The sequence below is a fragment of the Pantherophis guttatus genome, chromosome 1 (assembly GCF_059756535.1).
Source record: "Pantherophis guttatus breed Tessera chromosome 1, ASM5975653v1, whole genome shotgun sequence".
Lineage (NCBI taxonomy): Eukaryota > Metazoa > Chordata > Lepidosauria > Squamata > Colubridae > Pantherophis > Pantherophis guttatus.
Window position 1 is genome coordinate 12,359,723 of NC_142063.1, and position 16,107 is coordinate 12,375,829.

A 16,107-nucleotide genomic window follows, 5' to 3' on the forward strand; every position below is an offset into this window, starting at 1 on the left:
AATTCTGAAATGAGCCTTCAAATCTTCCTTCCTTCCTTCCTTCCTTCCTCCCTTCCCTTCCCAGGTTGGTTCTCTTGATTAATTTCCATCTGCTGCTTCTTGTCCTACCTTGTGGTGCTTTGGAAAATAAGTTGACCCTGTTTTTTTGTGGCATCTCCTCAAATATTAGAAAATTGTTATCATGTCACCCCGAGTCCTCCTTTTCATTAAACTAGACATACCCAATTCCAGCAACTGTTCTTTATATGTTTCTTTATATCCTCCAGTCTCCTAATCATCTCTTTGTTGGTTTTTGAAAGCCTCCAGTGATGAAGCTCCCACAACTTCCAAAGGCAACTTCTGTTCCATGGGTTGATTGTTCTCACGGTCAGAAATTATTTCTAGGTTGAATCTCTCCGTGATCAGTTTTCCATCCATTGTTCCTTGTCTGGCTTTCGGTTGCTTTGGAAAAAAGGATCACGTGACCCCGGGACACTGCAACCGTCATAAATATGAACCAGTTGCCAAAATACCAGTCCGAATTTTGATCACATGACCTCAAGGCTACTACAACGGTTGTAAGTTTGAAAAACGGTCATAAGTCACTTTTTTCAAAGCCGTTGTCACTTTGAACCAGGGGTGAAATGCTCCTGGTTCGGACCGGATCACCTGATCCGGTAGCGATGGCGGCAGGTGTTTCAGAGAATAACCATTTGTCTGAAGTGGTGTAGGGTTTCCTGCCTGGGCAGGGGGTTGGACTAGAAGACCTCCAAGGTCCCTTCCAACTCTGTTATTCTATTCTATTCTATTCTAACCGGTGGCAAAAATCCCTCCCCCCGTGTGAAATGCTCCCGGTTCGGACCAGATCACCCGATCCGGTAGCGATGGCGGCGGGTGGTTCGGAGAACTGGTAGCAAAAATCCCTGGCCCCCCCATGCCCAGCTGAGCCGCGCAATCATCAGAGGCTTTTTTAAAACTTTAAAAGCATTTTTTCTACAACCTGTTCAGCTGAAAAAATGCTTTTAAAAGTAAAAAAAAAAAAGCCTCTGATGATCGTGCGGCTCAGCTGGGATCATCAGAGGCTTTTAAAAGCATTTTTTTTTCTACAAGCTCTTCAGCCGAAGAGGTTGTAGAAAAAAAAATGCCTTAAAAAGCCTCTGATGATCCCAGTGGAGTTGCCTGATTGTCGGAGGCTTTTAAAAGCATTTTTTTCTGCAACCTCTTAAGGTTGTAGAAAAAATGCTTTTAAAAGTAAAAAAAAAAAAAAAAAAGTTGGCCACGCCCACCCAGTCACATTACCCCCCCACCAAGCCACGCCCACAGAACCGGTAGTAACAAATTTTACATTTCATCACTGCTCCCCCCCGCCCCGTCCATGCCCAGCTGAGTCGCGCAATCATCAGAGGCTTTTTTTTTTTTTACTTTTAAAAAAACCTTCATTTCTTTTGCACACATTCCTCGCCGCGCGCAAAAAATACATGCATTCAACACTTCACCCCACCCAATTCCCATGAGAAATGCCTGCTGTTCAAACCATTTAAGTTAATTTTCTTTCTTTCGGTAGCACCGAAAGCCCGTAATTTGGAGTTTTCCCCATTTCCCACCGCTAAAAATTTCGGACTTCAAAGCTTTGGGGAAAATATGATGGTTAGCAGAATGAGCAATTAAAAAAAAAAAGATGTCGGCAGTGACTTAAAAAGTCAGTTTCAATTTTATTCAGTCTTGCTCAATTTCATCCATCGGGAAACACAAATCCACCTGTACAAAAAAATTGATATTGGAGAGACAGGACTCCCCATCGCCTCAATTTTAGCAGTTTAATAAACATCACTGATGTCCAGTATTGGTACTTCTTATGGTCTCTCAACCCGGACTAAATTTTAAGATATTATCCGGATCACAATTTGCTTTTTACAGAGAAAATCTGGGATATTCAACCTTAGCAACTTTAAGACCCGTGGGCTTCAACTCCCAGAATTCCCCAGCCAGCTATGGCTGGCTGGGGAATTCTGGGAGTTGAAGTCCACGGGTCTTAAAGTTGCTAAGGTTGGACACCCCAGCGCAAATATTTCACACCCCAAGTTATTTCAGACTGTTTGTTTGCATTCAAACACAAACTCCCTTTAGATCCTCCCCCATCAGACCCCTAAAAAGGGTACCCAAATACAAGGAAAATGTAAGAAAAACACACGAAGGTGTTTAAAAAAACCATCCTACCAATTTTGGGGTCTTTGCTCAGGAATCCTTCCACAGTTTTGGGGAGAGGGATTATCAGTTACCCACTAACATTTGCAAAGCAAGCTTTTGCAAAGCCAAGAGTGAAGTCCAGATAAAAAGCTGGCCATCAAGCCGAATATACACCGGTGTGTTTATTTTACCCCACCCGGAAAAGGGTTTGTCCAGAAGTCTTTCAAGAAGAGATAAAAAAGCTTGAACGTTTTCCAAATTCTGTCCTGGTCTTTGGCTTACGTTGGTGACGAGGCAGGCATTTCCAAGTGTCAAATATGTGTTGTGTTGTGTTGTGCGGTGCAGTAGCATTGGGCATCGTAAAAAAAAAAATCCAAAACGGTTTAAAAATGAACAAAAAAGAAGAACAAAAGGAAAAAACCAAAATCTCCCAGTTTTCCCTCTTCGTTGGACAAGTTCAAAAGGAAAGCAGAAACGCATCGGAGAGCGAGAGGCGCCGGATTAAAGGCGGATTACGTGTTCATTGCCGAAATCAAACCAATTCAAAATCGCCCCGTTCACACAGGGACCCGATAGTTGCAGTGGTTACACTCCGACTCGCTTAGCGGCAGGGGGATGCTGGGTTTACGCCCAAGGTCCTGTTCGGCACACGGTGACTGGGGCCTCTCTTTGAAGAAATCGGAGATGTAGCGGACCTGGGGAAAAAGGGGGCTCGGATGAGAAGATGCCAAAGACGGACAGTTTGATTTAGTGGTTAACGCACCAAAGCTAGAAACTGGGCGATTGTGAGTTCTTGTTCTGCCTTAGTCATGAAAGCCAACTGGGTGACTTTGGGCCAATCACCAGGAGACAGTGAGTTCTAGTTCTGCCTTAGGCATGAAAGCCATCTGGGTGACTTTGGGCTAATCACCAGGAGAAAGAGAGTTCTAGTTCTGTCTTAGGCATGAAAGCCAACTGGGATGACAGTGGGCCAATCACCAGGAGAAAGAGAGTTCTAGTTCTGCTTTAGGCATGAAAGTCACCTGGGTGACGGTGGGCCGATCACCAGGAGACAGTGAATTCTAGTTCTACCTTAGGCATGAAAGCCAACTGGATGACTTTGGGCCCATCACCAGGAGAAAGTGAGCTCTAGTTCTACTTTAGGCATGAAAGCCAACTGGGTGACTTTGGGCCAATCACCAAGAGAAAGTGAGTTCTAGTTCTGTCTTAGGCATGAAAGCCAACTGGGATGACAGTGGGCCGATCACCAGGAGAAAGTGAGTTCTAGTTCTGCCTCAGGCATGAAAGCCATGTGGGTGACGGTAGGCCGATCACCAGGAGACAGTGAGTTCTAGTTCTGCCTCAGGCATGAAAGCCACGTGGGTGACGGTGGGCCAATCAGTCCATTGCTTACCGTAAGGATAGCAATGAGTGCTCCCTGCAGGAGGCCAACCAGCACATCGCTCCAATGGTGCTTGTAGTCCGACACCCGGCTGTAGCCCACGTAGATGGCGAAGCAGAGGAGAAAGAACTGGATAGTCGGGCGCAGCAGCCGAGCCCATCTGCCAACCAGCCGGGCCTGAATGTAGAGCTAGAATCAACCAGAAAGGAGGGGGGCTTTAGAGACGGCCGCCAGAGGTCTATGGCTTTGGAAGAGAAGGTCTTCCTTGGTCCCTAAGGCTGAACCTGATGCCCAAATTGAATTCCACCCCTGCTTCCAATCCTAAATGAGCTGGGTTTGCCTGACGAGGCCACGGGAAATAAGGAGGGAGGGAGGAAGGTAGGAAATGGGAGGGAGGGAGAGAGAAGCAAGGGAGGGTGGAAGGAAGGAGGGAGGGAGGAAGGTAGGAAATGGGAGGGAGGGAGGGAGAGAGAAGCAAGGAGGAGGGAAGAAGGAAATAGGAGGGAGGGAGAGAGAAGTGAGGGAGGGAGGAAAGGAGGAGGGAAGGAGGGATAAATGGAAGAAAGAAGGAGGGAAAGAGTGAGGGAGGAAGGAAATGGGAGGGAGAGAGAGAGAAGCAATGGAGGGTGGAAGGAAGGAGGGAGGGAGGGAGGAAATAGGAGGGAGGGAGAGAGAAGTGAGGGAGGGAGGAAAGGAGGAGGGAGGGATGGACAAATGGAAGAAAGAAGGAGGGAGAGTGGGAGGGCGAGAGGGAGGGAGGAAGGAAATGAGAGGGAGGGAGAGAGAAGCAAGGGAGGGTAGAAGGAAATAGGAGGGAGGGAGAGAGAAGTGAGGGAGGATGGAGGGAGGGAGGAAAGAAGGAGGGAGGGAGGGACAAAGGGAAGAAAGAAGAAGGGAGAGTGGGAGGGAGAGAGCGAGGGAGGAAGGAAATGAGAGGGAGGGAGAGAGAAGCGAGAGAGGATGGAAGGAGGGAGGTAGGGAGGAAAGGAAGGAGGGTCAAAGGGAGGAAGGAAGGAGGGAAGGAGGAAAGAAGAAAGGAGGGAGAGGAAAGAAGGAAGGAGGGAGGGAGGGAGGAAAGAAGGAAGCAACTAAACAAAGCACACAAATGGTAAATAAACAAGGGATGCATGCAAATCAATCAATCATTTAAGGAAGCAAATCAACAACTAAATACACATAGGGAGTCTCCAAAAAATAAATAAAGCAAGGAAAAATCAATATAGTACAGAAATAAGTTGATAAAGGAAGTGCGCAAACAAACACACAAACAAAGGGAGCAAGTAAATAAAGCATGCAAATAAATTAATAAACAAATAATAATAAATAAAGGATGCGAATAAATAAAGGAAGCACGCAAATAGATAGAAATGAATAAATGAAGGGAACAAATAAAGTTAGCAAATAAATAAAGGAAGCAAATAAATAAATAAAGGGAAGGTGCCAATAAATAACCATGCAACATTTCTCCCCCCCCACCTCCCCCAATTTGAGAGATCCTCAAAGAAACCTCCCTCCTCCCAGCCAGTGTTGAAATCCAAATTTTTTTTACTACTGGTTCTGTGGCTTGGTGGGTGTGGTGTGGTGTGGCTTGGTGGGCGTGGCAGGGGAAAGATACTGCAAAATCCCCATTCCCTCCCCACTCCTGGGGGAAGGATGTTGCAAAATCCCCATTCCCACCACACTCCTGGGGAAAGGATACTGCAAAATCCCCATTCCCTCCCCACTCCTGGGGGAAGGATGTTGCAAAATCCCCATTCTCTCCCCACTCCTGGGGGAAGGATGTTGCAAAATCCCCATTCCCACCACACTCCTAGGGGAAGAATACTGCAAAATCCCCATTCCCTCCCCACTCCTGGGGAAAGGATACTGCAAAATCCCCATTCCCACCCCACTCCTGGGGGAAGGATACTGCAAAATCCCCATTCCCACCCCAATCCTGGGGGAAGGATACTGCAAAATCTCCATTCCCACCCCACTCTGGGGCCAGCCAGAGGTGGCGTTTGCCGGTTCTCTGAACTACTCAAAATTTCCGCTACCGGTTCTCCAGAACCTGCTGGATTTCAGCCCTGCTCCCAGCCTTCCCAGCGACCAAGGCAGCTGCTTAGAGGTTCTGTATGTGCCCTCTCAGTTCTTTTTTTAAATGAGTAGGAAATCCGATCAGATGTCCCGTGTGTGTGTGTGTGTGTGTGTGTATTTTAAAATTCAGAATTGAGGTAGAGAAGGCCTTGAGGTACGGAAAGCAGAACATCTGCTACCTCGTTTTTTTAAATTTTATTCATTTTTTAAAAAAAGAACCAGGAGTTTTGGAAGTCAATTGGATCTCTTTTTTCTGATTTGTGGGGGAATGTTGGCCACATCCTGCAAAACTTTGTTAGAGCTCTCGAATCCAATGCTTCTGAAGCGTAACCACTTGAAGATGGGTGGACTTCAACTCCCAGAATTCCCCAGCCAGCTTGACTGGCTGGGGAATTCTGGGAGTTGAAGTTCACCCATCTTCAAGTGGTTACGCTTCAGAAGCATTGGATGCCCGCTGGGGAATTCTGGGAGTTGAAGTCCACCCATCTTCAAGTGGCTAAGGTTGAGAAACATTTGCTCACAATCCCTTCTTCCCCGATCCTTTGAAATGCAAACAAACCTGCGCCTTCGGGTCCCAAAAATGGCATCCATCCAGCTTCGCCCCCCCCCTTCCAGAAAACCATTTGAACCCCTCGATCCGCTCACTCACTCACCGCTAAAAACATCATGCAGTACATCGCAAAGGAGGAATGCCCAGAATAGAATGACAATCTAGAAAGAGAAGAACAAAAAAAGAAATATATAGATAAAAGGTAAATATAAAGGTTCCCCTCGCACATATGTGCTAGCCGTTCCCGACTCTAGGGGGCGGTGCTCATCTCCGTTTCAAAGCCGAAGAGCCAGCGCTGTCCGAAGACGTCTCCGTGGTCATGTGGCCGGCATGAGTCAACGCCAAAGGCGCAGGGAACGCTGTGACTTTCCCATCAAAGGTGGCCCCTATTTTTCTACTTGCATTTTTTTACGTGCTTTCGAACTGCTAGGTTGGCAGAAGCTGGGACAAGTCACGGGAGCTCACCCCGTTACGCGGCGCCAGGGATTCGAACGGCTGAACTGCAGATCAGACAAGCTCATCAGACAAGCTCAGACCCTTTCGATCGACAAGCTCACTAAGCCCCAAATTTCTGTTGCTACGTGAAACATCGGCTAAGCGAATTTTGCCCCCTCTTAACGACCTTTCTGGCCACAGCCGTTAAGTGAATCACTGCCCATCTTTAGGTTAGTAACACGGTTGTTAAGCGAATCTGGCTTCTCCATTGACTTTGCCTGTCGGAAGGTCGCAAAAAAAGGGGACCGCATGACCCTGAGACACTGCAACCGTCGTAAGTACGAGTCAATTCGTCTGAATTTTGATCGTGTGACCATAGGGGAAATGCTGTAACGGTCGTTAAGTGTGGAAAGCAGTCACAAATCACTTTTTTCAATGCCGTTGTAACTTTGAAGAGTCACTCAATGAATTGTTGTAAGTCAAGATCAAAGGAGGTACTAATACCACTCTATAAAGCCTTAGTAAGACCACACTTAGAGTACTGCATCCAGTTTTGGCCTCCACACTATTAAAAAGTTGTTGAGACTCTAGAAAAAGTGCAAAGAGCAACTGAGATGATGATGAGGCTAAAACATATATGATGAACAGTTGCAGGAACCGGGCATGGCTAGTCTAGTGAAGAGAAGGACTAGGGGAAACATGACAGCAGTCTTCCAATATTTGAGGGGCTGCCACAGAGAGGAAGGGGGGTCAAGCTATTTTCCAAAGCACCTGAAGGCCAGAGAAGGAATAATGGATGGAAACTGAACAAGGAGAGATTTTAACCTGGAAATAAGGAGGAATTTCCTGACAGTGAGAACAATCAACCCATGGAACAGAAGTTGCCTTCAGAAGTTGTGGGAACTTCATCACTGGAAGCTTTCAAGAAGAGACTGGACTGCCATCTGTCAGAAATGGTATAAGGTCTCCTGCTTGGGCGGGGGGGTTGGACTAGATGACCTACAAGGTCCCTTCCAGCTTCCAACTCTGTTAATCTGTATTCATTAAATATGATGAATCATTATCAATTAATTTTTGACTGTTTCCTGTTAATGGTTACCACCATCTATTTATAACTGCATTGATTTTAGAGTTGCCAGGAAATTCAGTTCATATTTACGTTCCTCTATTCCTGAAATAAAATAGGTGTTTTTTTTCCTTTTACGTATTTTGCCCTCTTGGGTGATGTTATATTTGAAATCTCCTTTTTGCACGTAGCTTTGGATACGGATCAAATTTCTACTGCAACGTTTGTGGCCATTGCAAAAACAATACAGGCAGTCCTCGACTTACGACCACAATTGAGCCCAAAGTTTGTGTCGCTAAGCAAAACATTTGCGAAGTGAGTTTTGGCCCATTTTACGACCTCTCTTCCCATGGTTGTTAAGTGAATCACTGCAGTTCTTAAGTTAGTAACAGGGTTGATAAGTGAATTCCCCGTTGACTTTGCTTGTCAGAAGGTTGCAAAAGGGAATCACTGCAACTGTCATAAATGTGAGTCAGCTGTCAAGCAGCTAAATTCTGGGGATGTTGCAATGGTTGTAAGTGTGAAAAACGGTCATAAGTCACTTTTTTCAGTGCCACTGTAACTGAACAGCCACTAAATGAATTTTTGTAGTGGGTAACAACTTCTTCACATCAATGACCTGTTTGGACAGAAACAATATTGTGTGTGTAGCCATTGAGTGAGTAAATCCTCACAATTTTATAGACATTAATTAAGGGGGCAGTTTGATGCAGTGATTAAGGCAGCAGGATAGAAACTGGAGGACCATGAGTTCAAGTTCTGCCTTAGGCACAAAGCCAAATGGGTGACCTTGGCCGGCCACTTTCCCTCAGCCCTAGGAACGACGCAATGGCAAACCACTTGCCAAGAAAACAGCAGGGACATGTTCAGGCAGTCATTGGAGTCACAATTGATTCAAAAGACTCCAGAAAAAAAAGTTTAATAGCCAATGATGGAAACAGATAGTCCTCCTTTAGTGGCTGCCTCTTTTAGCGACCGTTCCGTTGCCACAGGGATGAAAAAATAACTTTACAAAAATCCTTGTATTCACAACCTTGGTGTAAAGCAAAGCTAAAATAAGAGTGTAAACACAGTCACAGTTTATTTTATTTATTTTAGAAAATTTATATTGCCGCCTACTCGCACACTAAGCTTCGCTTAATGACCAAATTCCAGGTCCAATTGTGACCACTAAACGAGGACCAGCTGTGTTATCTGTTTTCCTGAAAGAAAAATTCCAGGGAATATATTCGAGGACCCTCTGCATCACTGACAGCGTTGAACTTACCTGGATTCCGTGATGTTTCTGGAGTTGCCCTGGCACACGTCTTCCACATGGACGTAAAGCGAGCAATTCACTTTCGTCCAGTCTGGCTGACAGACAGCCAGGAAATTGGGCCGCAGACGGCCGATCGTGTACTTGGCCAAGTCAGTTAGCGACTGGCTGACGGCGCTACCGAACAAGAACGTCCCAACAACTTTGTAGAGGGCGGCCAGGTAATTGTTAAACTGGGAACGGGAGTACAAGCGTTCCGTGTAGACCAGGTAAGCCTCGCCGACTGAAATCTGAGGAGAAAAAAAAAAAAAATGAAAGGGGAGATTCCCCTGGGACATCCATGATGCCCTCCCTCCTCACTCTCCAAACCCCAAATCTGATGGGTCGAACTTGTGAAGATGCCATTAGCTTTTTTTTTTTTTGAATTTTTTATTTTTATTTTTAAACAAAACATAAAAAACATCCATCACACAAGTAGTGTGTCGGTAGGTTACAAATCTTTTGTGCTTCATCTCATATTCATCATTTACTAATTCTCTAATTTGACATATTATCAATCTAACATATATCTTTATATCATTATTTTCATTTGTCATTCCTTTAACAAATGGCATTTTCATCCCATTAAAATCATTTCCATATATTGTATTATAACATCCATTTCATATTTCATTTCTATGTTTTATTATCTAGCCAATGATACAATAAATCCCATATCTTATAATATTGCTTGTCTTCCTGTTCTCTAATTTCAAATGTCAATTTGCTCATTTCAGCACATTCCATAATTTTCCTAATAACTTCATCTTGTTTAGGTATTTCCTTATTTTTCCAATTTTTAGCAAACACAATTCTAGCCATTGTCAATACATTGACAATCAGGTTAGAATAGAATCTATTCTATTCATTCTATATTCTATTCTATTTTATTCATTCTATATTCTATTCTATTCTATTCTATTCTATTCTATTCTATTCTATTCCATTCCATTCCATTCCATTCCATTCCATTCCATTCCATTCCATTCCTCAAATGCAAAAAGGACCAATTGTGCTACAGGCAGTCCTTGGCTTACAACCGTTCATTTAGGGACCGTCCGAAGTCACAACAGCCCTGGAAAAAGCGACTTATGTCCGTTTTTCACACTTACGACCATTATAGCATTCCTATGGTCACGGGATCAAAATTCAGATGCTTGGTAACTGACTCATACTTATGACTGTTGCAGTATCCCGGGTGATCACGTGATCCCCTTTTGCGACCTTCTGTCAAACAATTTCAATGGGGAAGTCAGATTCACTTAACAGCCAGGTTACTCACTTACCAACTACAGTGATTCATTTAATGACCGTGGCAAGAAAATAGCAACAGCAATAGAACTTAAGACTTATATACCACCTCACGGTGCTTTTGCAGCCCCTTTCTACACGGTTTACAGAGTCAGCCTAATGCCCCCAACAATCTGGAAAAGTTATAAAATGGGGCAAAATTCACTTTATGAATGTCTCACTTAGCAACAGAAACTTTGGGCTCAGTTGTGGTCGTTTAAGTCGAGGTCTACCTGCACTTGGAAAATGAAATGGCGGATTCCACCCTTAAATTTTTCAGTTGGAGAACAAACTCTCTTACCCTGTTCAGCCACATCGAGTCGGAAACTTTAATTAAGTTTCTCATCAAGAAAAAGAGGGTGAAATTTAGAACGGCTGAAAAAAAAAACCCCCAAGCTTTTAAAATTATCTGCCAGTTCTTTGTTCACATCTCCAAACAATAGTAAAGTTCAGACGCTGCCATTAAATTGAAATGTTTAAGCTTCCTTTTGACACCATACAAACAATTAAACATACTGCTCCATCTCTTTTACTAACGTTATATTGAGCAATTATTGTATAACCTCAGGAATTACCTGCTCATTCTTACTTAATATCTCTTTTTTTGAGACTACACCTTTGATTTTAATCGGATAAAAGGATTATCACAAGACCAAACAAAGACTGAGGACTATTGATGTATTTTTTCAAAAAGAGGGAAATGAAAACCAACATTTATCTATCCCTGTATAGGCTCTATTATGCTAAATAACACAACATAAATAAATAAATAACATTTTAACTCTTTAATTAAAAAAGAAACTGGCTGCGGGTTATTTCTCCCTATACCAATTAACTGCACTTTTTAAAGAATAAAACAATCTGCTTAATATAGTAAGATACTGGGAAGGACTGGGTGAAGTGGGGGGGGGGAGAAGATTGTACCCCAAAATAGCGGGTTTTGGTTAAGGAAAGAAACATATCCGCCCCTCACCTGATCTCTCAGAAGGTGGGCCAAGTAAAAACTACCCTGTTTCCCCAAAAATAAGACCCAATGGGAAAATAAGTCCTAGCATGATTTTTCAGAATGCTTGTAATATAAACTCTACTCCCAAAATAAGCCCCGGTTAAGATTGTCAGCCAGATGGATGCATTTAGTACCGTATTTTCCCCCAAAAGAAGTCCTAACCAGAAAATAAGCCCTAATGCATCTTTTGGAGCAAAAATTAATATAAGACCCGGTCTTATTTTCAGGAAAACACGGTAGACATACATTTGAAAGAAAAATTGGGAAAGAAAAAGAAATTATTTCCAAATACGTTAAACAGACTTTCAGTGTTATTTGATAAAAAGAATTCTTGGCCCAATATTTCACAAACATTCTGTTGCTAAGTGAGACAGTTGTTAAGTGAGTTTTGTCCCATTCGATGACCTTACTTGCCACAGTTGTTCACTGCAATTGTTAAGTGAGTAACACGGTTGTTAAATGAATCTGATTTCCCCATTGACTTTGTTCACCAGACGGTCACAAAATGGGATCACATGACCCCGGAACATCGCAACCATCATAAATATGAGTCAGTTGCTGAGCGTCTGAATTTTGATCACCTGAGCATGAACATGCTGAAATGGTCATAAGCGTGAAAAACGGTCATAACTTATTTCTTCCAGTGCTGTTGTAACTTTGAGCAGTCACTAAATGAACTGTTGTAAGTCACGGACTATCTGTATTACGGCATCCTTTGATTGACAGAAAATATTAGCTTTTCCAAAACAAACCTCCCATTTCCATTCTTTGGCACATGTAACATGACAATTTCTCTTCTTCGTTTCTTTATTATTAATCTGTTTGTTATCCTCCTAGTGTGTAGGTAGTTTTCAACTTACAACCGTAATTGGAACAGAACTTTCGCTGCTAAGTGAGGAGGTTAAGTGAGTCACACCCAGTTTATGACGTTTTTACCATGGTTGTTAAGTGAATCACTGCAACTGTTGAGTGAATCACAGGGTCATTAAGCGAATCCAGCTTCCTCTATCGACTTGGCTTGTCGAAAGCTGGCTGGGAAGGTCACAAATGGAGATCATGTGTCCCTGGGATGCTACAACTGTCATAAATAGATACTGGTTGTCAAGCATCCAAATTTTGATCCCATAAACATGGGGACACTGCAACTCCTCCCCCCTTCCTCTCGTACCCCGTGGGTGGCTGTGGCTGAGCTGGGAGTGCGCATGCCTGGAGAGACCCTCCTTAAGCGAGCTGCTGCCTGCCCCGAGCGCACCTTTCCTGAGCTTTGGCACTCACTTGAGGAGGGTCTCCCCGCCCATGCGCAGCTCCCGACTCAGCCACAGCCGGCTGGGGCATCCTGAGAGGAGGAGGGGGAAGAGGGTCGCCGGAGAATGCAGGAGGGAAGCTGCCCTGTACCTGCCTTGCACATAAGGCAGCCTTCGCTTCCTGCCACTTCAGTCTGGAGTCTCCCTGTATGTACGAACGCTCCCGGCTCAGCCACAGCTGGCCAGGGAGTTACAAGAGGAAGGGGGAGGAGGAGGAGGATGGTCGCCTGAAGGGAGGGGGGAGACACACATACACACACAGAGAGAGAGAGAGACATACAGAGTGATACACAGAGAGGGAGTGAGAGAGGGGAAGAGAGGGAGAGACAGTGTTCAGCCCCAGCTATGCACCCCAAAGAACGCAGCACACACCAACTCTATACAAAGCTTATTTTACTCAAATAACTTAAGTCTTTATCATTCAAAGGCTGTTAATGAACTGTCTTAACAGCCTACCAGAATTCTAAGATAAGGTAATCACAGTCTTACTAGAGTTGGCAGAAAGCCCAGAAGCAATTTTGCAGACGCGAAGGAGAGTGAACTGAAGTTGTTCTCTACAGCTTGTTGCAAGTGGCGTTCCTTCTTAAATAGGCTAAGTGAGTGGCCAATTAGCCCCAAGCCTTACTCTCGAGGAGACCTCCTCCTGAGGAGCCACTCCTGCCTTTTGGCAGCTCTGCGCGCCCGTGCATCGAGAAGAGGCTCCTCCTCTTCGTCCTCTTCACTTAAAGGAGCTTCTGGAGGTTCTGAAGGCCCTGGCTGAATCCCCGCCTCTGGCACCACATCTTCTCCAGGCTCCTCACTGTCCGACTCGAGCGCCAGCTGCACAGGCTGCTGACGCAGCACACACCAGCCTCCTCGTTGTCGGAATCAGCTACAATCCGCACAGGCCGCTGACGGGCCACAACACAGAGGGGGGAGAGAGAGACATAGAGAATAGTTTTGTGGCTGGTAGGCGTGGCTAGGTGGGATTGAGTGACATCGAGTTGGCCACGCCCACCCAGGTTTTGTGGCTCCTGGTGTGTTTTTTTTTTCTGTAGGAAACGGGTCCAAGTGGCTCTTTGAGTGTTTAAGGTTGCCGACCCCTGATTTAGACAAAACTCAATAGTAGGATAGCCTTTATTGTCATTGTACATCATGTATACAACGAAATTGGTGAAACAGCGCTTTTTCGTGCGGCTGTTGATAAAAATAGGATCGCCAGCCGTGATCGTCAACGTCCGATAATGGATATGGCACAAGAAGAAGAGGAGAAAAAACAAACAAACAAACATCGGTCTTACTATAAAAACGGTGCAGGGAATAGTCACCCCAGCCATCACCCCATGTGTAATGGTGTCCGGCTTGTACGGATAACGGATGGAAGTGTCCTCACAGTAGAAACCTCGTTTGTAGGGAGAATTCACCAAGGTCAGGATGGCGAAAGGAAGTGAGGCTGCAAGAGAAGAAGAAAAAAAAAAAAAAGACACAAGATTCAATAGGTCTCCTTGCCAACTCTGCCGTCACATCCATCCCTGCTCAGGCAAGCTACATAAATCAATGTATTCTCCGCAACAGCTGTTTTTTGTTACCTGGACACAGGTTGTTTATGCACCAAAGAAACTGTCCTTCACACTTTCTGGCAGAGTTTAACCTTTCCATCTGCAAAACAACCCATTAAAATCTCTATGGAGATTCTCAGTCATCCAGATCATGGTTTTTCCAGAAGGTGATTTTTTTTCCCCCTCAAGATTTTTTTTTCCCCCTCAAGAGGCAATTGGACTTTCTGGTTTTTCTTTGAAGATGTTTCGCTTCTCCTCCAAGAAGCTTCTTCAGTTCTGATTGGATGGTGGGGAATGGAAGGATTTATACTCCTTGCAGACAGCTGGGCATTTGCATTCTTTGATGTTGGATAACCCTGTGTCTGAAGTGGTGTAGGGTTTCCTGACTAAGCGAGGGGGTTGGACTAGAAGACCTCCAAGGTCCCTTCCAACTCTGTTATTCTATTCTATTCTATTTTAGAGGGCCGAGTCATTAAAACACGAGTAGTCCCCAAAACCTCTTTTATTGCAACAGCTGTGAATTATGTTCATTCACAGCTGAGTCCCAATTAGTTGCAAAAAGTCCTTCGGGATAATCACCAACCTTTATCTCCCTTGACAAGCTGTCAAAGACCTACTTGGCAAAGCCACACGGATTCCAGAATCAAAGAGATGCCGACTGGGAACAGAATTAACAATGTTGCTTTCCTGCAAAGGGCCCACGTGCCTTTGCTCCTCTTTTAAGCCTTATGGAAGGGGCTAATCGTCTCCAGGCCTTACTCCCGAGTTGTCCCTTTAGTTTTAACTGTTTGTGCCTTCTGGCAGCTCTGCCCATACGCGCACTAGGAACAGGCTCCTCCTGTTCCTCTGTCTCTCTGCTGTCTGACTCTGGGGGCTCCGGAGTCCGCACATCACTCCCAGATGGCCCTGGCCCCATCTCTGCCTCCGACGCAGAGCCCTCATCCAGGCCTTCCCCAGACTCCAGGACTGGCCCAAGTTCCTCCCCAGCCTCCTCACTGTCCGATTCTGCTGCCAGCTCCGCAGACTGCTGGTGGACCACAACAAGAAGTTCCATGAAGGCTCCATACCCATTTGCACCACTCAGGTGACCCTGAGGACACAGATGACCCGTTAGGTGACCCTAACGACCCGCTTATTTTATTTAGCGTATGGTTGGTCACACACAGTATTAAAACACTTCATTTTTACAGGTTAAAAACAATTAAAACAATAAAAAAGCAGTAAGAAAACCTAAAAGGAAAACAGAAATAACATTTCAAAGTTTAATGTCGAGTTTGGATATCCAGTCAGTAGCTGCCGTTGTTATGCAGAGGAAGTCCCTAGAACGACCCACTAAAAGAATGCAAATGACCAGCTGTCTGCAAGGAGTATAAATCCTTCCATTCCCCACCATCCAGTCAGAACTGAAGACTTTTCATGGATGAGAAGCGAAATGTCTTAAAAAAACAATCACCAGAAAGTCCAGTTGCCCCTTGAAAAAAAACACTTTTGGGACAACCCGTTAAAATATTTTCGTCTTCTGGTTTAGGAGCGAGAGAAACTCTTCTGTGGAATTGAACCAGCTAAATCTGTTCTTGCAAAGAGAGGAAAAAAACATGTTTTTTTGCACACAAGGCTGTATAGGTAGTCTTGAAAGTAATATAAATATGGTCAAATATATAACATTCACAGTTTGTCTAGTTTCCCACCAGCAATGGGTTTCATATTATGTTACTACCGGTTCGCCGTGAGCATCTGCTTTCTGCGTATTCTCCCGGCCTTCCGTGCGTGCGCTTCACTCACGCACCTTCCACGCATACACCCAGGCTCAAAAACGTGGCTAAATAGGATCGCGTAGAGCCAGGGTAGGTGGGCGGGCCCACCCGCGATTTCCGCTACCGGTTCAGGTGAACTGGTCCAAACCGGCTGAATACTGCCTCTGTTTCCCACCCACTCACTAATATAGGTCATCCTCGACTTGAACTGAAAATTTCTGTTGCTGAGCGAGACATTTGTTAAAGT

At 44.8% G+C, this 16,107-nt stretch overlaps 1 protein-coding gene across 1 annotated transcript in view; it reads right to left on the reverse strand.

Annotated features, from left to right (window-relative positions):
• Window positions 1-1,671: 1,671 nt before the first annotated feature.
• Window positions 1,672-16,107, reverse strand: part of PLPP2 (phospholipid phosphatase 2) — a 46,724-nt gene continuing 32,288 nt past the window's right edge. The window contains exons 2-6 of the mRNA XM_060688560.2: window positions 13,849-14,000; window positions 8,942-9,219; window positions 6,277-6,334; window positions 3,560-3,736; window positions 1,672-2,861 (exon numbers count right to left, since the gene is read on the reverse strand). Coding sequence (XP_060544543.1) covers window positions 2,724-2,861; window positions 3,560-3,736; window positions 6,277-6,334; window positions 8,942-9,219; window positions 13,849-14,000 — 803 coding nt within the window. The 3' untranslated portion in view covers window positions 1,672-2,723. The remainder of the gene's footprint in view (window positions 2,862-3,559; window positions 3,737-6,276; window positions 6,335-8,941; window positions 9,220-13,848; window positions 14,001-16,107) is intronic.